Raw genomic sequence first — 19,529 nt, 5'->3', positions numbered from 1 at the left:
AACTGTTGGGGGAATTAGGATGGGTTTTTCCCCCCTCTAAATCTTTCTTTAATGTTGTTATTACATTGCCTTTCCAAGGATAATACAAAAAAACAATTCTACTCACCCTAATGCTCCATTTCACAGTCTATATGATTTTAGATCTAGGGGAAGTTATTTTTTCTTTTTTTAAAATTATTTGATTTTAGGGACTTAAATACTAATTCACAATAATTCACACATTACTTCTCATATAGTCTGTCATTTTATTTAGTAAACCCAGAGTTTCTAAACCCCAGTGTACCTTAGAATTACCTAGGGGCATATCACAAAAGTCCTGGATCCCTGCCTTGGAGATTCTTATTCAGAAGGTCTGAGGAAGATAGAATCTACTTTGAAATTTCCTATATGATTCTGACATGTCACCTGGTTTGGAAAGAACAATGCTAAATGACAATGCTCAGTGAATTTATGTAAAAGGAACTCCTAGACAGATGGAAACATCCATGGAGAGCTAAACACACATATATCATCATACAAAGGAAATACTGGCTTTGTATTACAATTAATGATTATTTCCCCTTAAATGGGCTTTGCAATTTTCAAAAACCCCTTCACATACGCACCTCTGTAAGGCACCTCACCTTTCTGGGCTCACTTTTCTTTTTTGGAAAAATAAGGATGTTGGACAAAAGTATTTCTTTTGGCCTAAGAAAATAATTTTGTGCCTGATATACAGTAGGCTATCAATGAATACATGCATGGCGACCTCACAAAAGCCATGCATAGCGTATTAAGGGTTACTAACAGGTTTTTTAAAATATCATCTTATACCTAATAAACTTGGGCTCAGAGATGTTAAATAACAAAGTTAGTAAATGGGTCTAAGATGAAATTTCTGGACTCCTTGTTTGGTGCTCTTTCTTTAATACTAACATTCTTGCTGAAATTTGCAGATCAGACTGTGTTGGGTGAAGGACAGTCCACATGCTTGTATTTGGTATTCATACCACTACCAATGAATGACAAACTGCTGTATATGTATAATGGCATGTAAGTTGTTACCTTCTTCTTTAACCTCTGTCTACAGTAGAGGCAGTAATTCCAGAGGCTTGATATACATGTCTACAAGTAATAAATCTGTGTGAGTTATAGCTGTGTCCGTGTAGATTTACAACTATAAAGTTTTAATTCATCTCTGACAATGCATTTACATAAATTACAGCAACATAGTAACCATGCCATATGCCGGGACTTTCAAGAGGCTTAAGGGAGTTGGCTTCTTAACTACTATAAAGGGCCGCTCTCTATGTATCAGAAAGCAACATTTCATGTGGTGTGGTGGCCCTTATATAGATGTTTTCTTGTTTCTGTCATTCCTTTGAAAGTAAACTATGTTTTCAATACCTTCCTCTATGTTAATGACTGTTCTAGATTAAAATGTTACTTTAAGGATCAGCAGAATTGCTTAAGTAGTTAAACATTCAAAGGAATGAATGCAAACTATTTCTAAGCACCTACTTTGTCTTCAAGTGTGGCTGCTTAACTGCTGACTCTGGAGCAGGAGCACAGGTCAGCGGAGCCCAGAGGGATGCAGGACACGGTCGCAAGGGCAAGCCTCTCCTCTCGCAACGAAGGGATGGGGACGGCCCCCGGCCTCCGTGCCCAGGATGGGAAGGGAGCAAAACCAGATCTCACGAGGCTTATCCTGCAACTTCTCCATCTTAGCTCACTGCTGCTGTATAAATAAAGGGAAAAGCTGAGACTTTTAAAGTAGCGTTACTATTAACATGTACTTAGTTTTAAAATGTTTCTTATTGGTAACAGTTTTGTTCTTGGACCATGACAAAAACTCTCTTTCAAATTCAGAAACTCAAAACTGGACTTCCCTTTAAAGATGACTATTAATCAACCCACCACCACCGTTTATCAAGCACTTAAAATGTAGCAGTCATGAATGTAAATATCTTATATACATCAGCTTGATTAATCTTCAAGAGGACCTACGATTATTCCTATTTTATAGACAAAGAAGCGAGCTTAAAGAGAGCTAGTCACTTGTTCTAGGTCTCCAGGATTAAGTGGAAGTGCAAGTACCCAAACCCAGATCTATTCCAAAGCCTCTGCCATCAACCTTGTTTTCCCATTGACCTAACACAGAACACTCCAGAGCACCAAGTTCCCTTGGGGAGGCAAATGCTGGTTGCTTCCTTAGCCCAACCCCTTGTGCTCACGGAAGGTTTATGGCTCTTTCTTGTTTCAGGAGTGAATCTCAATTAGTCAATCATGATAATTCCATTTTCTTTGCCAGCCACAGGTTGAAAAATGGGTGACACAATTTTGGTCAGTGAGACAAGAGAACTGGCTTTCTCAAAGGATGTATCTGCTTTTAAAACTTCCCCTTTCTGTTCCGGGTTGGTACCTCTGCAGAGGTTGCTGGTGTGGCAGCAGCCACCCTGTGCCCGAGGTGGTCTAGCCAAAAAGGCCAAGACACTGAATACAGACGAACCAAGTCCCACCGGAAAGACAGGTCTCTGACCAAGCTGCTCACTTCACTAGCTACCTCTGGATGTCTGTTGTATGAAATAACAATTCTTTAATATAAAGCCTTTTTTTTGGCTTCTATTACTTTGCAGATGAAATATCCTAATTATTAAATCTTTTCCATAATTCTACAATTCTTCCATTTAAAAAATTCCTTTTTATACCTAAATTAAATCTTTCCTTTTACATGTCTGTCTTCCCTACTAGTTTATAGCCCAGATTTTTCTTCATTGTTCTCAGAAAATACTGCTTTTCCTCCTTCATTATAGGATCAATTTATATTTTTACTTAGTGTATATATTTAAAATGCTGTATTTTAAGGCTCATCACAATCTACTTGGTATTTGTCATGACTTTTATTCCTTTTCTTCATCCAGCCACCACTGATGCTAATCGAGCCCTGCTCAACTGTTGCCTGGAACTTCCCAAAGCCTCCAAGAGCAAACCCTCAATTCATTCTTGACAGTGTGGATAGTGACCTTCCAAAATTGAAGATCTGATCCTCTTGCTTCCCTGCTTCAAACTCTTCAAATGGTTTTTCCAAGTGTAATACCATGTACTCAGCACAGTATTGACTGATATACTCTAAAAATTTTGGCAATCAGCCACTAACATTTAAAAATTGAGAGATTTCAAAATAAAAATCAAGATTCTCAGCTTATCTTTAGAAATCAGAATATTAGGCAACACTAGATTCAAAACTGCACAAGGTATCAACAGGTGGGATGTGAGACATAGCTGGTCCCTTTACGTAGAGCGTGTGCGCTCCAGTTTGCCACAGTCTCCATCCCTCCCAATCCTCTAACACTGAAGCAGAATATCAGTTGATATTTTATTAAAGGCTTTAAGTGTTGTTTTGCAGACAGAATTAAATAGGGAAATATTCCCTGGATGGTACTATCAAAAATGGAAAAACGAAAAACCAAGAGGGCTTATGGTTTATTAATTTACGCCACCTGCTTGGTCTCTGTAGCATTGGAGTGTGTCACTGCTGGGTAAGTCTTCCTTGGACAGATTGCTTCTTAGTTTGGAGTCTCAGAGGTCAGCAGTTACACACTCCGATGCTAAATTGCACAAGGCATCAACCCTCGTATTAGGCTTCATCCCTCTCTTCCTCTCTCACATTTTCATACTTCTTTGCAAACTTTGCTCCAGGCAGAACAAAAACTTTACAGTTCTTGGAATGAACCATGAGCTACATGATGTCTCTGAGATTCTGTTAATACTTCATTCTCTCCCTGAAATGTCTTCTTCCTCCTCCATTTGTGCCTACAGAACACCTACTCAAGGCTCAGCTCAAACATCACCTTCTTATGAATCTTCTCCCATTCTTGTTTCCTGCCTCCACAGGATATACCCTGTCATCCTTTGTGAACTGCCATGTTCTATTGTAGCATTGAAACACTTTATTGTACTTATTTATTTCATCTTTGTCATTCTCTCCAGATTGTAAATACCTTGCCCACTCAAGTAGTCATTCCCTTCTGCATTGCACAGTGCCATGTAAATACTTCTAGGTATCATGTGTTGATGGTATTATAACAGAACCTTTCTAAACTGACTTCCACTTGACTTTAGAGTTGGCCAAGACTCTCTATTCCCTCTGTCCGATACCCTAACTGGTGCCCAGCACATGAGGAATGCCAGTGTTTTGTAGGCTACTCTCTGGTGAGCCCACTCACGATTGCTCTCACCTATTGAGCTCTATGACCTAGAGTTAACCAAAGCAAAAGCTAGTTGTGCTTGTAAATATGTAGTTGATTTAAATATTAATAACATATAAAATTTATACAGTAATAGTAGGAAGAGGGCTTTAAAAAAACACATATATACACATATAAAATTAGAAGCGAGACAACTGTAAAAGACTGGGAAATGCATAAAAATCTAGGATTATACTCTGAGATTGCTTTGAAAGTATCTTTAATTTGTCAACGCACTTAAAGAAACAGAAAACAGTGTGGCTTACCAAGAAAGATGTTCTAAAGCTGTAATCAATAGGCCAATATGGAAACAAACTCCTAGGTGCCACATTAAAAGAGATGGGAAACAAAATTATCTTTATAAGATTTAAATCAAAATGAAATGTTTAAGATATACATTATTTTATATGTTTCTATACTTCAGCAATATTTTTATTAACTGAGCAACTTCTGGGGCTGATGTACTAAATTCAGGGCTTTCATGGTGCCTGTGTCTCTTCCTGCCACTAGACTTGAGGTCCATTAGGAGCTCTACTTGGGACAGGACTTACCAAATCTGGACAAGGTCTTTTAAATTGCCATCAACATCTCTTTACAATGTGTCATGAACTACAGACCCGTATCTTCATTATATACCATATGTATATTTATATATATATATATATAATGAGTTATATTTATTGAATAACTACTATTATTCCAGGCCTTATTCTAAGTAACTTACATATTGAGAATGGATATAAAGAATACAAGGCAATGAATCCAGAAGGAATTTAATGTATTATGGCTCGCCTATCTAATGTTTCTTAATTTTGTGGACTATATACATGTGGAATATATATAAATACATATATATGAACATTTATATTTTTTTATGTGTTGAGGGGAAAAAGAGAATGGCTAGCTGGGAAACTGAATGGCATTGAGAAATATAGATGAAATAATGTGAATTTTGAGAATCAAAATAAATTTTAGCCTACCTAATGCTTTTGCAAGGATGCCAAAATGCCTATAATAATTGCAAGGTTTGTAAACAGAATTCTCTGCCTTATGTATTTCCAATTATAGATGCTGCTAAGGATTTAACTTTCTCAGTGCAAAACTCTTGAATACTGCCATTCAAAGCATAACACAAATATAAGGAATACTCAATGAGCAGTGAGATAAACAACGGGAAAAATACTCCCCTATATGGTTAAAAATATTCTTCTCAAAATTTTAAACTTTCAGAATAAATGATGGTCTAATTTTAAGCATTGTTCTAAATATCTGTTTCTCTTCCTAGAGGTTCTTCTCTAAATAGCATTTCTCTGTTAAAACTGGGAGCTTGTTGGGTAATTCTTCAACACAGTGTCAGGAAGCCATTGTTTTCTCCAACCATTCATCTTATTATCACCCCTGATGCCATATTTCTGGCTGTTGCTCCAGAATGTCATAGGAAGCACCTGCCATAAAACCAGCTGCTGAAAAGAGCAGGAAGAAAATACCTAAAATGCCACTGTCTGACTAAGTACTGTAGTCAATTCTCCCTGCAATTTTTGCAATCACCACATAAGTGCCCTTGATGTATAAGCATTATAGACTTCTGGTTGGTGAAAACTGTGCCTGAAGCTTAAAACTGTGCCTTAAAGAAACATCAATCTTACTGTCCACAAGATCCCTAAGGTCCATTGCTCCTCCTAACTAGAAGTAAAATCTCTGTTATTTTTAGAGAAGAACACATTGTTTTCCAAACTTCTATTAATATAGGTGTGTTTGCTGACATTTCTGTTTAGTGTGGACTCTCAGCTTTATTTTGATATCTAGGACCTTAGAGTCTGGCCAGAATTAAGTATATTACAGAAAACAACACAAGCTTATTTTCATAAAATGCTTTAAATCCCATACTGAAAACATTTTCGTATCTTGCCAGGCTCCTCTTCTCCTAAAAATATTATTTTAGTTAACAGAATGTCAGCATTCAGTTATTTCTTTAATATTTTGGTAATGCTACGTAACTTTACTTACAAAAACTACATTACTGATTTAGCACTTAATAAGTCACAGATAAGAAGTGCCTCTACTTATCTATTGGAATACCTGTTTCTCACATAAGATTGGTGCAATTTCCAGTGTAATACTGATTTGAAAACTGCTGTATTATGAAATATTCACATATATTGGGGAAAACATTTCGGAAGTTTTTGATAAGTGTGCTTTCCAGATGCTTTCCCGGTCTTCTGCGCTTTGCATATGTTGTACCTTCTGCCTGGAATAATGTCCCTTGCTCTTCCCCTTCTTTGCCTAACTCCTAATTATTAATGGCTCAGTTCAGATGTCCTTTCCTTTAGGGAGCCCTTCCTGACCAATTCTCTCCAGACTCCTAAACAAATCTGCGTCGGTGCTAGTCTTGTGTTCTTCCGGAACACTGCAGGCCGCCTTCCTGGAAAGGCTAGCACAGGATTTCAACTGTGAGTGTGTGTCTGTCTTCCACACCACAGTATGCTCCTTGAGGGCCAGAACAATTCATATTTAATTTTTGATCTTCTGCATACGATATAGTGTCTGGCACAGAGGAGAGCCATCATAAGTTTGTTTTATAAACAAAATGAATAATAAATCACAAATAAATAGAGAAACAGTCTGTTGTCTAAGATGACAAACACAGGAGGCAAAATAGGCCAATCGTGGGGCAGGGGTTCATTTTTTGTGAGCATAACTGCAGCTCAGAACTCACTCTCTTATTCACAGAAATATCAGGGAGGGTGTGGAGGAACTAATGGTCTTAAAATATTTGTGGGAAAACAGTTTCAGAGCATTCTGGTAATCAAATGCACAAATCTTTCGACCTAGCACTGTACATCCAGAAATTTACCCTAAAAATCATAAAATATGCATAAAAATTATACAAATAAGGATTTTTAGGGCAGTGAAATTACTCTCTATGATACAATAATAGTAGATATATGTCATTATATATTTGCCCAAACCCATAGCATATACAACAATAAGAGTGAACCCTAATGTGAACTACTGACTCTGGGTGACAATGTGTCAGCATAAGTTCATCAGTTGTAACAAATGTCCCACTCAGGTGGGGGCTGCTAATAATTGGGGAGGCTATGCATGTGTGGGGAGAGGCGGTATATGGAAAATCTCTATATCTTCTTGATCAATTTTGGTATGAACCTGAAACTGCTCTAAAAAATAAAGTCTATTAAAAATTTTTAATTACTTTACTCAGAGCCTAGTATGCAGTCATGTTAAAAGTAATATTTATAATAATTTCAAAAAATCACCAAAGAACAAAAATATCAATAGGATGACAGATTAATGCTATGGAAAAATCACGATAGGATTAAACACACGAATAAGGACAGATCCATAAGTATAATTTTGAAATTTGCTAATTACTTGGTTGATATGTTATTTATCCTACTTATAAGATGAATTCAAATAGTCCTAGGAAAAAAGAACAGCAGAAAAAAATCATAAGAAAGCAATGATAACAGATCTAGCTGGTATGAAGTAGTATATATTGTAGCAGGAATGGATAGGGTGGGGTTGACTGATTTTGTCCTATTTAAAGCAATGGTTAAATAATAATTATGATGGCTAATTTTTTTGAGCACTGACTGTTGGGTGACATTTGCTTTATATATATTTATTCTTCTAATCATTATAACACAATGCTACAAGCATTATTATATCCATTTTATAGATGAAGAGACTTAAGTACAGAGAGTGTAAGTATTTTGCTCAAAGCCACAAAGCTAGTGAGAATCCAGGCAGCTGTAGTTTCAGAATGTACTACACTAACTACTCTACTACACTGCATTTTCTAGTAAGAGGAAATAAATAGCTTGAATTTGGCATATTATAAACACCAACAAATAAATACATTTCAATGGAAACATTAATGAAAACATTAACGAAAACAGAGACAACATTCATTATTTTGATGTGGACTGTCTTCAGCATTTTTGTTTGCCAGGACTGCCTCACCTGTTAGTATACAGTAATGTATATTCTGGGAGAGGTGAGACATTTCAATATAATATAAAGACAAATGTAGCCAGAAAGGGGCATCTCCTGAAATCCTTGTGAGAAATCACCCAACAGATATTTCTGAATGCTTCCTATGTAACCTGCGAGAGGACGAGGAAGGGGGATGATAGAGGATAGCGCTATCGAATGAAACATGGCTCAAAGGAGGAGGCGATTGTGTACAACGATCAAAACTAGAATCTCAAGGCCTTAAGAACAGGTCAAGAGCCCAAATTAGGCTGTTTAACAGACGGAAAAGGTAGATTCCACCAATACTACTAAGGAAAAGTTAACTCAGTAACTGGATCAGGATGAAGATGCAGGATGGACTGTGGTGTCATCATATTATTATGCCATTAACAATAAAAGGTAGGTTAGAAAGGATGCTGATACAAAGTAGGGGCTGGGGAGATTTCCCAACACACTAAATTTGAGACAATAAGATATCTAAATGGAAATGTCTAGCAAATCATTAAAAGTCAAGGAGCTGGAGTTAAGGCAGAGCCCTGGCTGTAGACCCGATTTGTTTTACCTGCTTACAGGGAATAGTCAGAGTCCATACTAATGTATGGATTTTCAGCCAAAGTCAGGAAAAAGAATGATAGAAGAAGAAATTTGTACTCTGGACAGTGGAGTGATAAGAATGAACCTGAAGGTACTCCAACAAATTAAAAAATCCAGCAAATGAGATAGTGAAATGAAAACCAAGACAGGTGACAGTGCTACGCAAGTCAAAGGCAGACAGAATTTGCAGGAAAGGGAAATCAATTATATTAAGCCACGCCAAGGGAGCGTCTGATGCCAGTGGCACTATCGAGGTGGAGGCCAGAAGGTATGGGGCAGAGAGAATGCTGTAGAGCACTCATTCACTACATACACTAGTTAAAGAAAGGACAGAAGTAGAATGGTAGCTACAGAAAGGATTATAAAATACCACTTTAAAGGAGCCATTAAAGATGGGAATACCATGAAGCTAATGAACTTTATTTTTTATGTTTTTGATTTGCACAGGCCTCAATTTCTTTTTCTTAAAGGGAACTCTCCCAAATTATATGAACTCCAGGTCCTATAAAACCTGGACTGGCCCCTGGAGCTATAAGGAATGAAGTAGGAATAGATGCATTCCACAAGCTGATACGACTAGCCCTCAAAATTACTTTGCATTTGAGAAAAAATGGGAAAGATGGTAGAAAGCTTATTAGAACAATGAGGCAATCTCCCTCATCTTCCATATACACTTTAAGGTGGTTGTACTTATACTGGTTTTCTCATTAGTTTGTATGTGCAGATGCTTGTATATAATATTGCTGGACTAGTTGGTGAAGTCCTTTGTTGGCTGAAGAATGAAAGTACGCCAGGTTGGACAATGATAAGTCAGGGTTCAAAGGCTGGTAAAAATAGATTTGGACAGAGTGCAGGGTTGTTTTCACTTCCATACTTTCAAATTAGCAAAGGGGCAGGGCAGAGGATATTCAAGGAGATAAGGGTACAAGTACGTGGATGCGGTATCCTGCTGCCCTCTTCTTTAATCAGGGAGGTGTAGCTGAAGTTCAGAGGTCAATGCATCTATCCCACATGCAGTAAAGAAATCTGCAAGGCCAGAGGAGCTCAAACTGTAGGCTCACTGCTTTTTATACCATTAGGCTGTGTGATGTGGCACATGTTAATAATCCAGAATTTATCTCCCGCTCCACAAAGGATTATAATAGCTAGAGCACAGTAGCCACAGGTGTATAGATATAATCAATCTTCGCTACTATTTTTTTCCCTTCATTATCTGGCCTATAGCAGGCCTGATCACGCTCCACTACAGAAATACAGGTATATCTTTCATGACTCGTAAGAAAGATTTTCTATGCTATTTCTGAAAAGATATCTTATCATACTGAAATGTAACTATATCCAAATTAATATTTTTGATATAATTATAGTATATTTTGTTTTCATTTACTGCATCATATTTCTTAACACATTTTTTACTCCAAAGACTCAGGGTTATTTGGGCAACATATATTTTATTGTGCATCTATTATGTACCAGACACTAGACTTATATGAGGCTTCAAGAATATGTCTTTAAGGGCTGGGCACGGTGGCTCACACCTGTAATCCTAGCACTCTGGGAGGCCAAGGCAGGTGGATCACTCGAGGTCAGGAGTTCGAGACCAGCCTGAGCAATAGCAAGACTCCGTCTCTACTAAAAATAGAAACAAATTATGTGGCCAACTAAAATATATATATAGAAAAAATTAGCCGGGCATGGTGGCACATGCCTGTAGTCCCAGCTACTCGGGAGGCTGAAGCAGTAGGATTGCTTAAGCCCAGGAGTTTGAGGTTTCTGTGAGCTAGGCTGACGCCACAGCACTCACTCTAGCCCGGGCAACAGAGCGAGACTCTGTCTCATAAAAAAAAAAAAAAAAAAAAAAAGAATATGCTCTTTAAGAAACTTAAACTTTTCAATAATAAGCTTCTTTTAATAATTTGAGATATAGACTCTTTAGCCATTTGCTTTCTCTCATACATCATTGCTTTTTTTGTAGTTCTTCACCAAAGCATGAGAAAAAGGTCAGTGCCTAGATTTACCAAGGTAGATCAGATGCCTCCAAGTGACATAGTACAGCTGGCTCTGCGGTTTCTGCATCCTTGGATTCAACCAACCACGGATCGAAAATATTCAGGAAAAAAAAGTGGAAGGGTGTGTCTGTACTGAACATGTACAGGCTATTTTTTGGTCTTTATACCCCCAACTATTTACATAGTATTGACATTATATTAAATGTCATAAGCAATCTAGAGATGATTTAAAGCACATAGGAAGATATACCTAGGTTATATGTAAATACCGTGTCATTTTATATCATGGACTTGAGCATTTGTAGATTTTGGTGTCTGTAGGGGTCCTGGAACCAATTCCCCAGATGCTGAGAGATGAAGTACAAACTTCATAAGGAAAACTAGCTAGCTAACATGAGCCTAAGAGAACCCTGCACAGAGCCAGCAGCTACTACAAAGAATGAAATCAGTGAGAGATGCTATCAAGTCTGCCAAACCAAAGGCAGCATTGCTAGATGAAAGATTTTCATTGCCGATTTAACCAGATACGCCAAGCTCTAAGGAGTCAGGGACCCTAATTCACCTGCTTAGCAGGACTGCTGCCTATCATCAAAATTTAAGCACTTCATAGGGACTTAGATATTTTTTTTTTAATTAAGCAAAATTCGAGTCAGGTATATTCTTAAATTGCTAGTGCTTGCCAAATAAAAGCAAAGTCAGCAGCACAGCAGGACTTTATTAAATTGCATCAAAGTTTCTGATCTCCACAACCAGTAGAGACTCAGCGACCACCACAGGCAAGAGCTGCCTTCAGAAAAGAAATCTACACATGGCCCGAGGCAGCACTGCTTCAACTTTTCCACCAAAATGCTCCCAACTGAGCAGTGCAAACTCCTAGCCCTAGGGTCTACAAACACCCTGATGTCTCAAGTTTTATTTTTAAAATTCCCTAAAATTAATGTAATTTAATTGTAATATAATATATTCCCAAGTTTATTTTAATATGATAGCAGTCACCATTTACTCAAATGGTAACTACTTGGCAGGCATTGTGCTAAGAATTTTACTTAAATTATCTTATTTACTTCTGACAAAGACTCTCTCCTTTGACCAAAACTTTAGTCAGGCTTCTCTGCCTCACTAGGCCTGACCTTGGGCTTCTCTGTCCCTGTTGAATCCAGTTTGAGCAAGAATCTTGCTGTATCAGTTTAGCAAAAGTCCCCACCTCACCACCCTCCAATATCTTAAAACCTAGCAAGAATCCCGTCAAGTCAGTTTAGCCAGGAAGGCTTCCTCTTAGTAATTTTCCTTCCCCTGACCCCACCCTGCTCCTTGGTTATAAATCCCCAGTTGTTCTTGATGAAGTCGGAGTGTCTTCCCCTCTGCAAGACCTTGTTGTAGTGGTCCCTATGTCTACCACCATGGGCCCCCCTTGAATAAAGTCTGCCTTACCATCTCTTTTTTTTCCTTTTAACTTTTTTTTTTTTAAAGGGAGTGAGTAGTGAGGAGGGGTGGTCAGTTTCCTTGTGGTTTTTCTTTGTTGTTGTTGTTGAGAGAGTCTCACTCTGTCGCCCTGGGTAGAGTGCAGTGGCTTTATCATAGCTCACTGCAACCTCCAACTCCTGGGCTCAAGGGATCCTCCTGCCTCTGCCTCCGGAGTAGCTGGGACTACAGGTGCACACCACCACACCCAGCTAATTTTTCTTTTTTAGTAGAGATGGGGTCTCACACTTGTTCAGGCTGGTTTCGAAGTCCTGAGCTCAGGCAATCCTCCTGCCTTGGTCTCCCAGAGTGCTAGGATTACAGGCCTGAGCCACTGCACCCGGCCCTGCCTTACCATTTTTAACAGCGTTTTGATACATTTTTCTTACCACTTCTTAATAACAGGCACTATTTCTATTAATATCACCATTTTACAAATGAGGAAACTTCAGCTCAGAGAAGTTAAGAAACTTTCCCAAGGTTATAGAATTAATCAGTGGTGGAGATGAGATTCAAGATCACATAACTTTCTAATTATCTTTATCTACCATATTACACTATAATGTTTTAAATCACTTTTAGTTAAATTAGTTAACTCTTCCTCTTCAATTACCTTAGTTGGGGGTCAGCAAATCTTTTCTATAAAGGGCCAGATAGCAAATATTTTAGGCTTGAGGACCACCTATAGTCTTGGCCAGCTGCAACTACTCAATTCTGCCTTTGCAGTAGACAATACATAACCAAATGAGCTTACCTGTGTTCCAATAAAACTTTATTTACTAAAACAGGTGGCAACCCAAATTGGGGCTATAGTTTTCCAACCCTTGATACAACTAAAATTCATGTTCCAGACAGATATGTAGTATCTTGTGGCTTTGCATAATCTCCTACTCTAGTTTGGGAAGAACAGGTCTAAAGAAAACAGAAGAAAAAAAAAAAAAGAAGCCAATACCAAAAAGTAAGGAAAAGGGCTTAATTTTTCTTTTATTCCTTACCAACCAATATAATAACAACAAGAGGGGACATATGTAACCCCCTTCAGTCTCAGTTGTGGGTTCTCTGGCTTTACTGGGCCCCATGGATCTTCTCTTTGGACCCCTCTCAGTCTTCGCCATCCTTCTCTTCCTTTGGCCTGACTTCCCCATCTAGGTGGTTAGGCCTTATCTTTCCACCCAGCTGGGATCCTAACCTCATAGCCAAGTGAAATTTCTAATTATCCCTTCTATATTTTTTAAATCATACCTCTGTCTTTACTCATGCTTGAAAAATTGTACCACTCTCTCTGTTAACTGATTCCAACAGATGCTCCAAGAAATGCTTTACTGCATTCCTTGTTCAAAATGATCCTTTGATTTGCCCTATGAAACATAATTTCTAAACACGCCACCTATACTTGTATATTCTGCTTCAGCTGTTGACTCACCTATTTTAAATATTACAACAGTAATAAAAGAATTAAGAAGAGAATCGCTTAAGAATTCAGCCCTTGTCACTGGATCTAACTGGAAATTGGCAAAGGTGAAGACTGATTTTAGAGATTTACCTTTGTTTTCGTGTTCTGAATGATGAGAGGAAAGGGTAATCTTCCCTCTCAGACAGAACTGGAGGGTAAAGGTTATTCAACCAACATAATGCTAATAACTTTGGGTATCAAAATGAAGAAGAAAAGGTAGAAAAAATTGGGGGGGGGGCAGTAAAATGTCTAAACGTACTAAAATGATGTACAGAAAATAAAATGGAATATGAATGCTATTACATATTCTTGTTAAGAAAGAATGTCTTTGATAAGTGTATCACAAGTAATTTAATGGAAAAGAATAAGATATTCAAAATATTAATTTTTTTGCATGTTACCAAGATCTTTACTGAGACACTTAGTAGGAAGAAAAACAGAAAGAAATGGATCCTTAAGTACAATTTGGTACTTTTTCATTAATTCTTAAGTGCTTTTCTTCTCCCACTCATCTAGTGTCACCTCACTGTGTTCCCATTGCCTCCCTCTTCTCTCCAGTGGTGGCACTTGTATCTTATCTGATAAACAAAGAGTCCTTGCTATGACTTCCTCCCTTTATTTTTAAAGAAGCTTGACAAGGTCCCTTAGTTCTATTATTTTTTTTGTCTTTACGTTGTAGATGTTTGTGATTTATTTCTTTCAAGTCAGCTAGTAGTAATATACTTCAATTTTTAAAAAAGTGTCTTAACGAAAGAAAATCTGAAAATGCTATTTGAAGAAACTGTCTCTCTTATGAAAGAATATTGTCAACAACATGTAAGTTAATTTTAAACAAGCACTGGGAGTGGTTTCATTGCTCTTAGTGAGAGCACTGAGTAAAAGTATATGGTCACCAGTGGGAGTTAATGTCTTTAAAAAAAATCACAAACACAAAAAATTTGATAGCTAAATAAATATGGCAAATGGTGCACACTCCACACACTCCCAGGAAATGCACAATGCACAGTCACACATTAGAGACTCTGAGAAGACCTGCACAAAGAAATGTATTTAACTTTCAAACAGTACCCCTTAAACTTATCTGATTGACCTTTGAAACTTTTATTCCCAACACCTATTACCATCTCTTATAACTATTTTGTGGAAAGAAGCCAGGAAAGCTTTTGGAGAATTACTTAATAGTTTATTAAATTTAAAATTTTAGCCACATCCTTATGAATTTCTTCATATTTGCTTTCGAGAATTCCTAATATGGTAATGTTAATACAACCGAATATATCAGCATTAATAAATGCCATGATGAAATATAAGAAGCTGTGATTTGAAACTATTCATCAGTGAACATTATAAATTTACCATGATCATGGTAGAGCCTCCCCCTGGTTTTGTCACTAACAGTGTGATTCTGAGTGGGATAAAGCGATTTAAAATTCTGAGCTTCACTTCTCTTATATCTACAGGGGGCCAGACTTGTTCTTTCTTTCTTTCTTTTTTTTTTTGAGACAGAGTCTCACTTTGTTGCCGGGGCTAGAGCACCCTCAAATTCCTGGGCTCAAGCAATCCTTCTGCCTCAGCCTCCCGAGTAGCTGGGACTATAGGCATGTGCCACCATGCCCGGCTAATTTTTTCTATATATATTTTAGTTGTCCATATAATTTCTTCCTATTTTTAGTAGAGACGGGGCCTCGCTCTTGCTCAGGCTGGTCTCGAACTCCTGAGCTCAAACAATCCACCTGCCTGGGCCTCCCAGAGTGCTAGGATTACAGGCGTGAGCCACTGTCCCCTGCCCAGACTTGCTCTTTCTACCCAACTGGTATATTTTGAGAATCAGGTGATCAAGATCAGCATCAAAAAAAGAATTTTTCATAGTACAGTGTTATAAAAGTATAAAAAGTATTATAAAAATACATTATTTCAAATAGAGCATCGATTTCCTTTTTAGAAGTACAAATGCTGTGATTTCTTCTTTTTATGAACTCTCTAGATTACTAGATTACTGTCTTACAATTACTAAATATCAGACTGAAAATTAATTTTTGTTCAACCATCACATCATAATAATGTATCATCAAACTTTTTGGAAAATGCAGCATAAAAATAAGAAAATCAGAAAACGTTTTAAAAAAGACACATTACAAAGTAGTTTGCGAGCAATGCTACCTTAATCTGGACTCTATTCTGAGCTCATCTGTGGCAGCCCTTCAGGCCCAGTGAATAAAGACAGTAGGGCTCTATATTCTTTGAGTCCTTCATTAAACTATTGATCCCTTTAGCATTATCCATAATGTTCCAGCAGCTCAGCACGTCAACTGGTAAAGTGCTAGTCTCTCTCTGCTTTCAATAACTTCCACACTTTATGGAGAGGAAGTCACAATGATTTATTTACCTGACATTTTCCAGTCCGGATGTCGTACAGGGCCACTGAACCATGGCGAGCTCCAACTGCTATTCTGTGATTCCGCTCATAATAGCTGACCATGTAGAACCTGCATTGAACATTTTAACAACAACAACAAAAACAAAAAGCCAGGTGAGATGACCTGCACATGAAAGTGGACAGCAACATGTTTCAAAGATTAAAGCCAGCTCTGATAGAAATTTCTAAATAAATATACCGATAATAAACATACTAAGACCTTTCAAAAATGTTTCAGTAATTCTTAAATATCAACTGAAAGAAAAATGATGTAGATTATCACTTAGGCCTCTTAATAATTATTTTCAACAGAAAATAACTTATAATCACAAACATGCTTGAATTTCTGGAAAAAGAAATAGGGTCAAATACACAAAGATTAAATACAAAAACCCAGTTTTGCTACAATGACTGTTATGCAAATATTTCTATTTGAACAGAAATGGAAAAGATGAAAAGGCTTACATAATCAATCTAACTATGTTCTCATGGTTTATTATAGCATTAAGGAGTGAAATATACTTTCTCGCAGAACAATCATAAAAAGGCTACATAAATTTATGTTTCAGTTCGTATCAGTAACTTAGAATGAAATTAGAAAGCTATCCACCAGAAAAAAGTTATCCTGCAAATTCACTTAATTTTCTATATTTACTAGTTTATCTAAATGATAGCTGTGGCTATAGGCAGTATGAATAAACATATTTGGTACTTATTTTGCATTGCATAAAAATAGGATTTAGGGAGGATAGTTTGAAGGTTATAAGAGGTTGATTTATTGTTTTTTCTTTTTTTCTAGATTAATTTTCATGACTGGATTAAGTTTTTGAATTCCTGATCTATGCTCTGTCATACTGATTTCAGATCCATATGGCTAGGGCCTGAGGCAAGAATAAAAATTATTGGAAGTGTAAATAAAGTATGATCTATATCTGCAAAGAGCTTCAAATACGAGGTGTATCCAGAAAGTATCCAGTCAGCTAATAATATGAACAATAGAGACATTCATTGAAGAAGATACAAGATGCAAGAAACACTGTACATAGGACAATGACATCTCAGTCCCCTTCAAAGCAGGCATCTTGGGGCCCCATACAGTTTTCCCTGTGTCTCTTAACCTAACCCGTACACGTTCAGCATACTCAGGTGTTTGCTTGCTGCAGGGCTTCTAGAACGTGGCTCACTTTCAACAGATTCTGGACCATCTTTGAAGTGTTTGTGCCACACTTTCATTTGCACTGCACTCATCGCATTGTCCCCCAAAGCCTTCTGAATCATCCAAATAGTTTCCTTGGAGGAACATTCAAGCTTAACGCAAAATTTGATGCAGATTCATTGCTCTACTCGCTCAGTCATTTTGAATGTGACGACCACACAGTACACATGCTCACTCAAGGTGTCTAGTGCCCCACTGACTAGTACAGTGATGGCATCATTGTTCACGCATGCGCATTCCAGTCCACTCGCCTTGGCTGCCAGGTTACATTGCACAAACCGTTCTCCTTATGTTAACAATGGCTGGATGCTTCCCATTATCTAGTTCTATTGTCTCAGTGTGAGTTGCCCAGATAACAAATGGCCTACCCTAAATAGTCATGAGGATTTTGCATCAATTCTACTATACATTCTCTGCCCCTTCCCCCTTTGGTTCCATACTACTAAGCTTTCCGTTAAAACGGGGAAGGGGAAGTATAAGACATGACAGAAAAAAATCTCATCTCATGCTTTCTTGAGGCAGATATAGAGTAAAAAACTACTAGGGCATGGGGCAGCATTTCTGAAATTCTAGTAAGAGAGCCTGAGAGAGACAAAATGTATGTAGGAGCATTCTGAAATTAGGGTCATTTTGACAAAGTCATTTTGGCATTAGCAGACAGTATGACATTTATACATATCTCCTAAATCTAGAGTATGAACTATTAAGTTTTAAAACTTTTTGTTTGTTACTTATTACCAAGTAATAGATTAAACAGTATTTTTGTCCCATCTGTAAGGTTTACCCACTGACCAACCACTTCTCCTTTAGTGGAAGATTAATGCTTCAATTTTACTAACACGGAAGAAACCACTTTAGAATGTCCTGCTGGGTGGTTTTGCTGAGCTCAGGAATGGCGCTGTCCTCTTTGTATATTGGTTGAGGGAAAGGAAGATACAGAAAGCTCCTGCAATATGCATCTTCCCTCACTATTAAGTGGCAAGTAAAAAGTTACTTTCTCAAAGCTTTTTCTGTCCAAAGCATCATATTATTCTACTTCAGCAGAGAGGGTGGAATCAGCATCCAAAACCTGCCATTCCTACACTTGAAAATGAAAATGACTTAGAAGACTTTAAAAACATTTACTGTTTTGTTATTCAGTAATTCCAGTGGCCTAAGTATTGGCCATCACTGTATACACCTATAATTACATCTATATCTATACCCACATATCGTTTATGTCCTAGGAGAGTGACCCAGAATATAATAGCTGACAAATGTTTCAACAAATATTTATTCTGTATAGGTTAATGGCCACAGGGGGAAAATGCAGTAGTATTTTGTTTTACCTATTATTTGCACAGATTTAACAACTATTGCCAAAATCCTTGTGCAAAATTGAATGTAATTACCCCCAAAATAACTCTCTTCAAAATAAAACATAGATAAAATACACATGTTGCCAAAACCTTAGTGAAACTAGAATCTAAAGATTCTATGCTCTAGATATCAACCTCATCCTTCTATATCATCTACAAACACCATTATTTATGGGAGAAACAAAGATCAAATCTATTCTTGGTATCAAATCTTTAGTCTGCTTGAAAGGACCATATATTACAGGTCTGCATTTTTCATTCTTTGCAATTTACTACTGGATTAATACTTCTAAACAATATCTCAAAGAATTCTGTACAATGAAAGTCTTATGGCATGTTTTTGTCATAGGATTTCTTTGTTAAATTTTTTATACCTTTAATAGTGGTTCTCTTAAGAGAAGAAATCAGTGGTGTGTATCTATATATACACTATGGGAACTGGCTTCAGTGAGCCAATCACTGCTGAAGCTTTCAGAGCCCACCCCGCCAGACTCCTCTTTCTTTCTGGAACCAGTTCTCCTTTTGGAAGCTGTCAAGATTAAGGATGGTAAGATGAGCATTACTTGTCCCCATCCCTGAAGGTATCAATGGATTGAAGAGGAGGGTCCATCACATCTTTTAATGCTATACTAGTCTAGTCTTGACCAGATCATTCACGAAAGTCTTGAATTCCTCTAAAATTTGGGGGGCTCAGAGGAAGGCTTCATGTGTGCTGAGCCTTCTGGAAATGGTAGCTCAGTCTCCGGTTTACTGTGTTGATAACATGTTACCTGGACAGTATTTCTTGGGCAATAATTTGG

The 19,529-nt window shown here is 37.4% G+C and overlaps 1 protein-coding gene across 5 annotated transcripts in view; it reads right to left on the bottom strand.

Annotated features, from left to right (window-relative positions):
- WDR7 (WD repeat domain 7) overlaps positions 1-19,529 on the bottom strand; it is a 277,915-nt gene that overhangs the window by 46,470 nt on the left and 211,916 nt on the right. For 3 of the 5 annotated variants that reach the window (XM_045527974.1, XM_045527973.1, XM_045527977.1), the window contains one exon: positions 16,126-16,225. In XM_045527974.1, the coding sequence (XP_045383930.1) occupies positions 16,126-16,225 (100 nt within the window). Of the gene's footprint in view, positions 1-1,641; positions 1,718-13,036; positions 13,199-16,125; positions 16,226-19,529 lie in introns of those variants that run through there. The other 2 variants (XM_045527976.1, XM_045527975.1) reach the window with 2 other exon arrangements.

This window comes from Lemur catta, chromosome 16 (genome assembly GCF_020740605.2).
Source record: "Lemur catta isolate mLemCat1 chromosome 16, mLemCat1.pri, whole genome shotgun sequence".
NCBI classification, from domain to species: domain Eukaryota; kingdom Metazoa; phylum Chordata; class Mammalia; order Primates; family Lemuridae; genus Lemur; species Lemur catta.
This window is presented reverse-complemented; position numbering and strand designations above follow the sequence as displayed.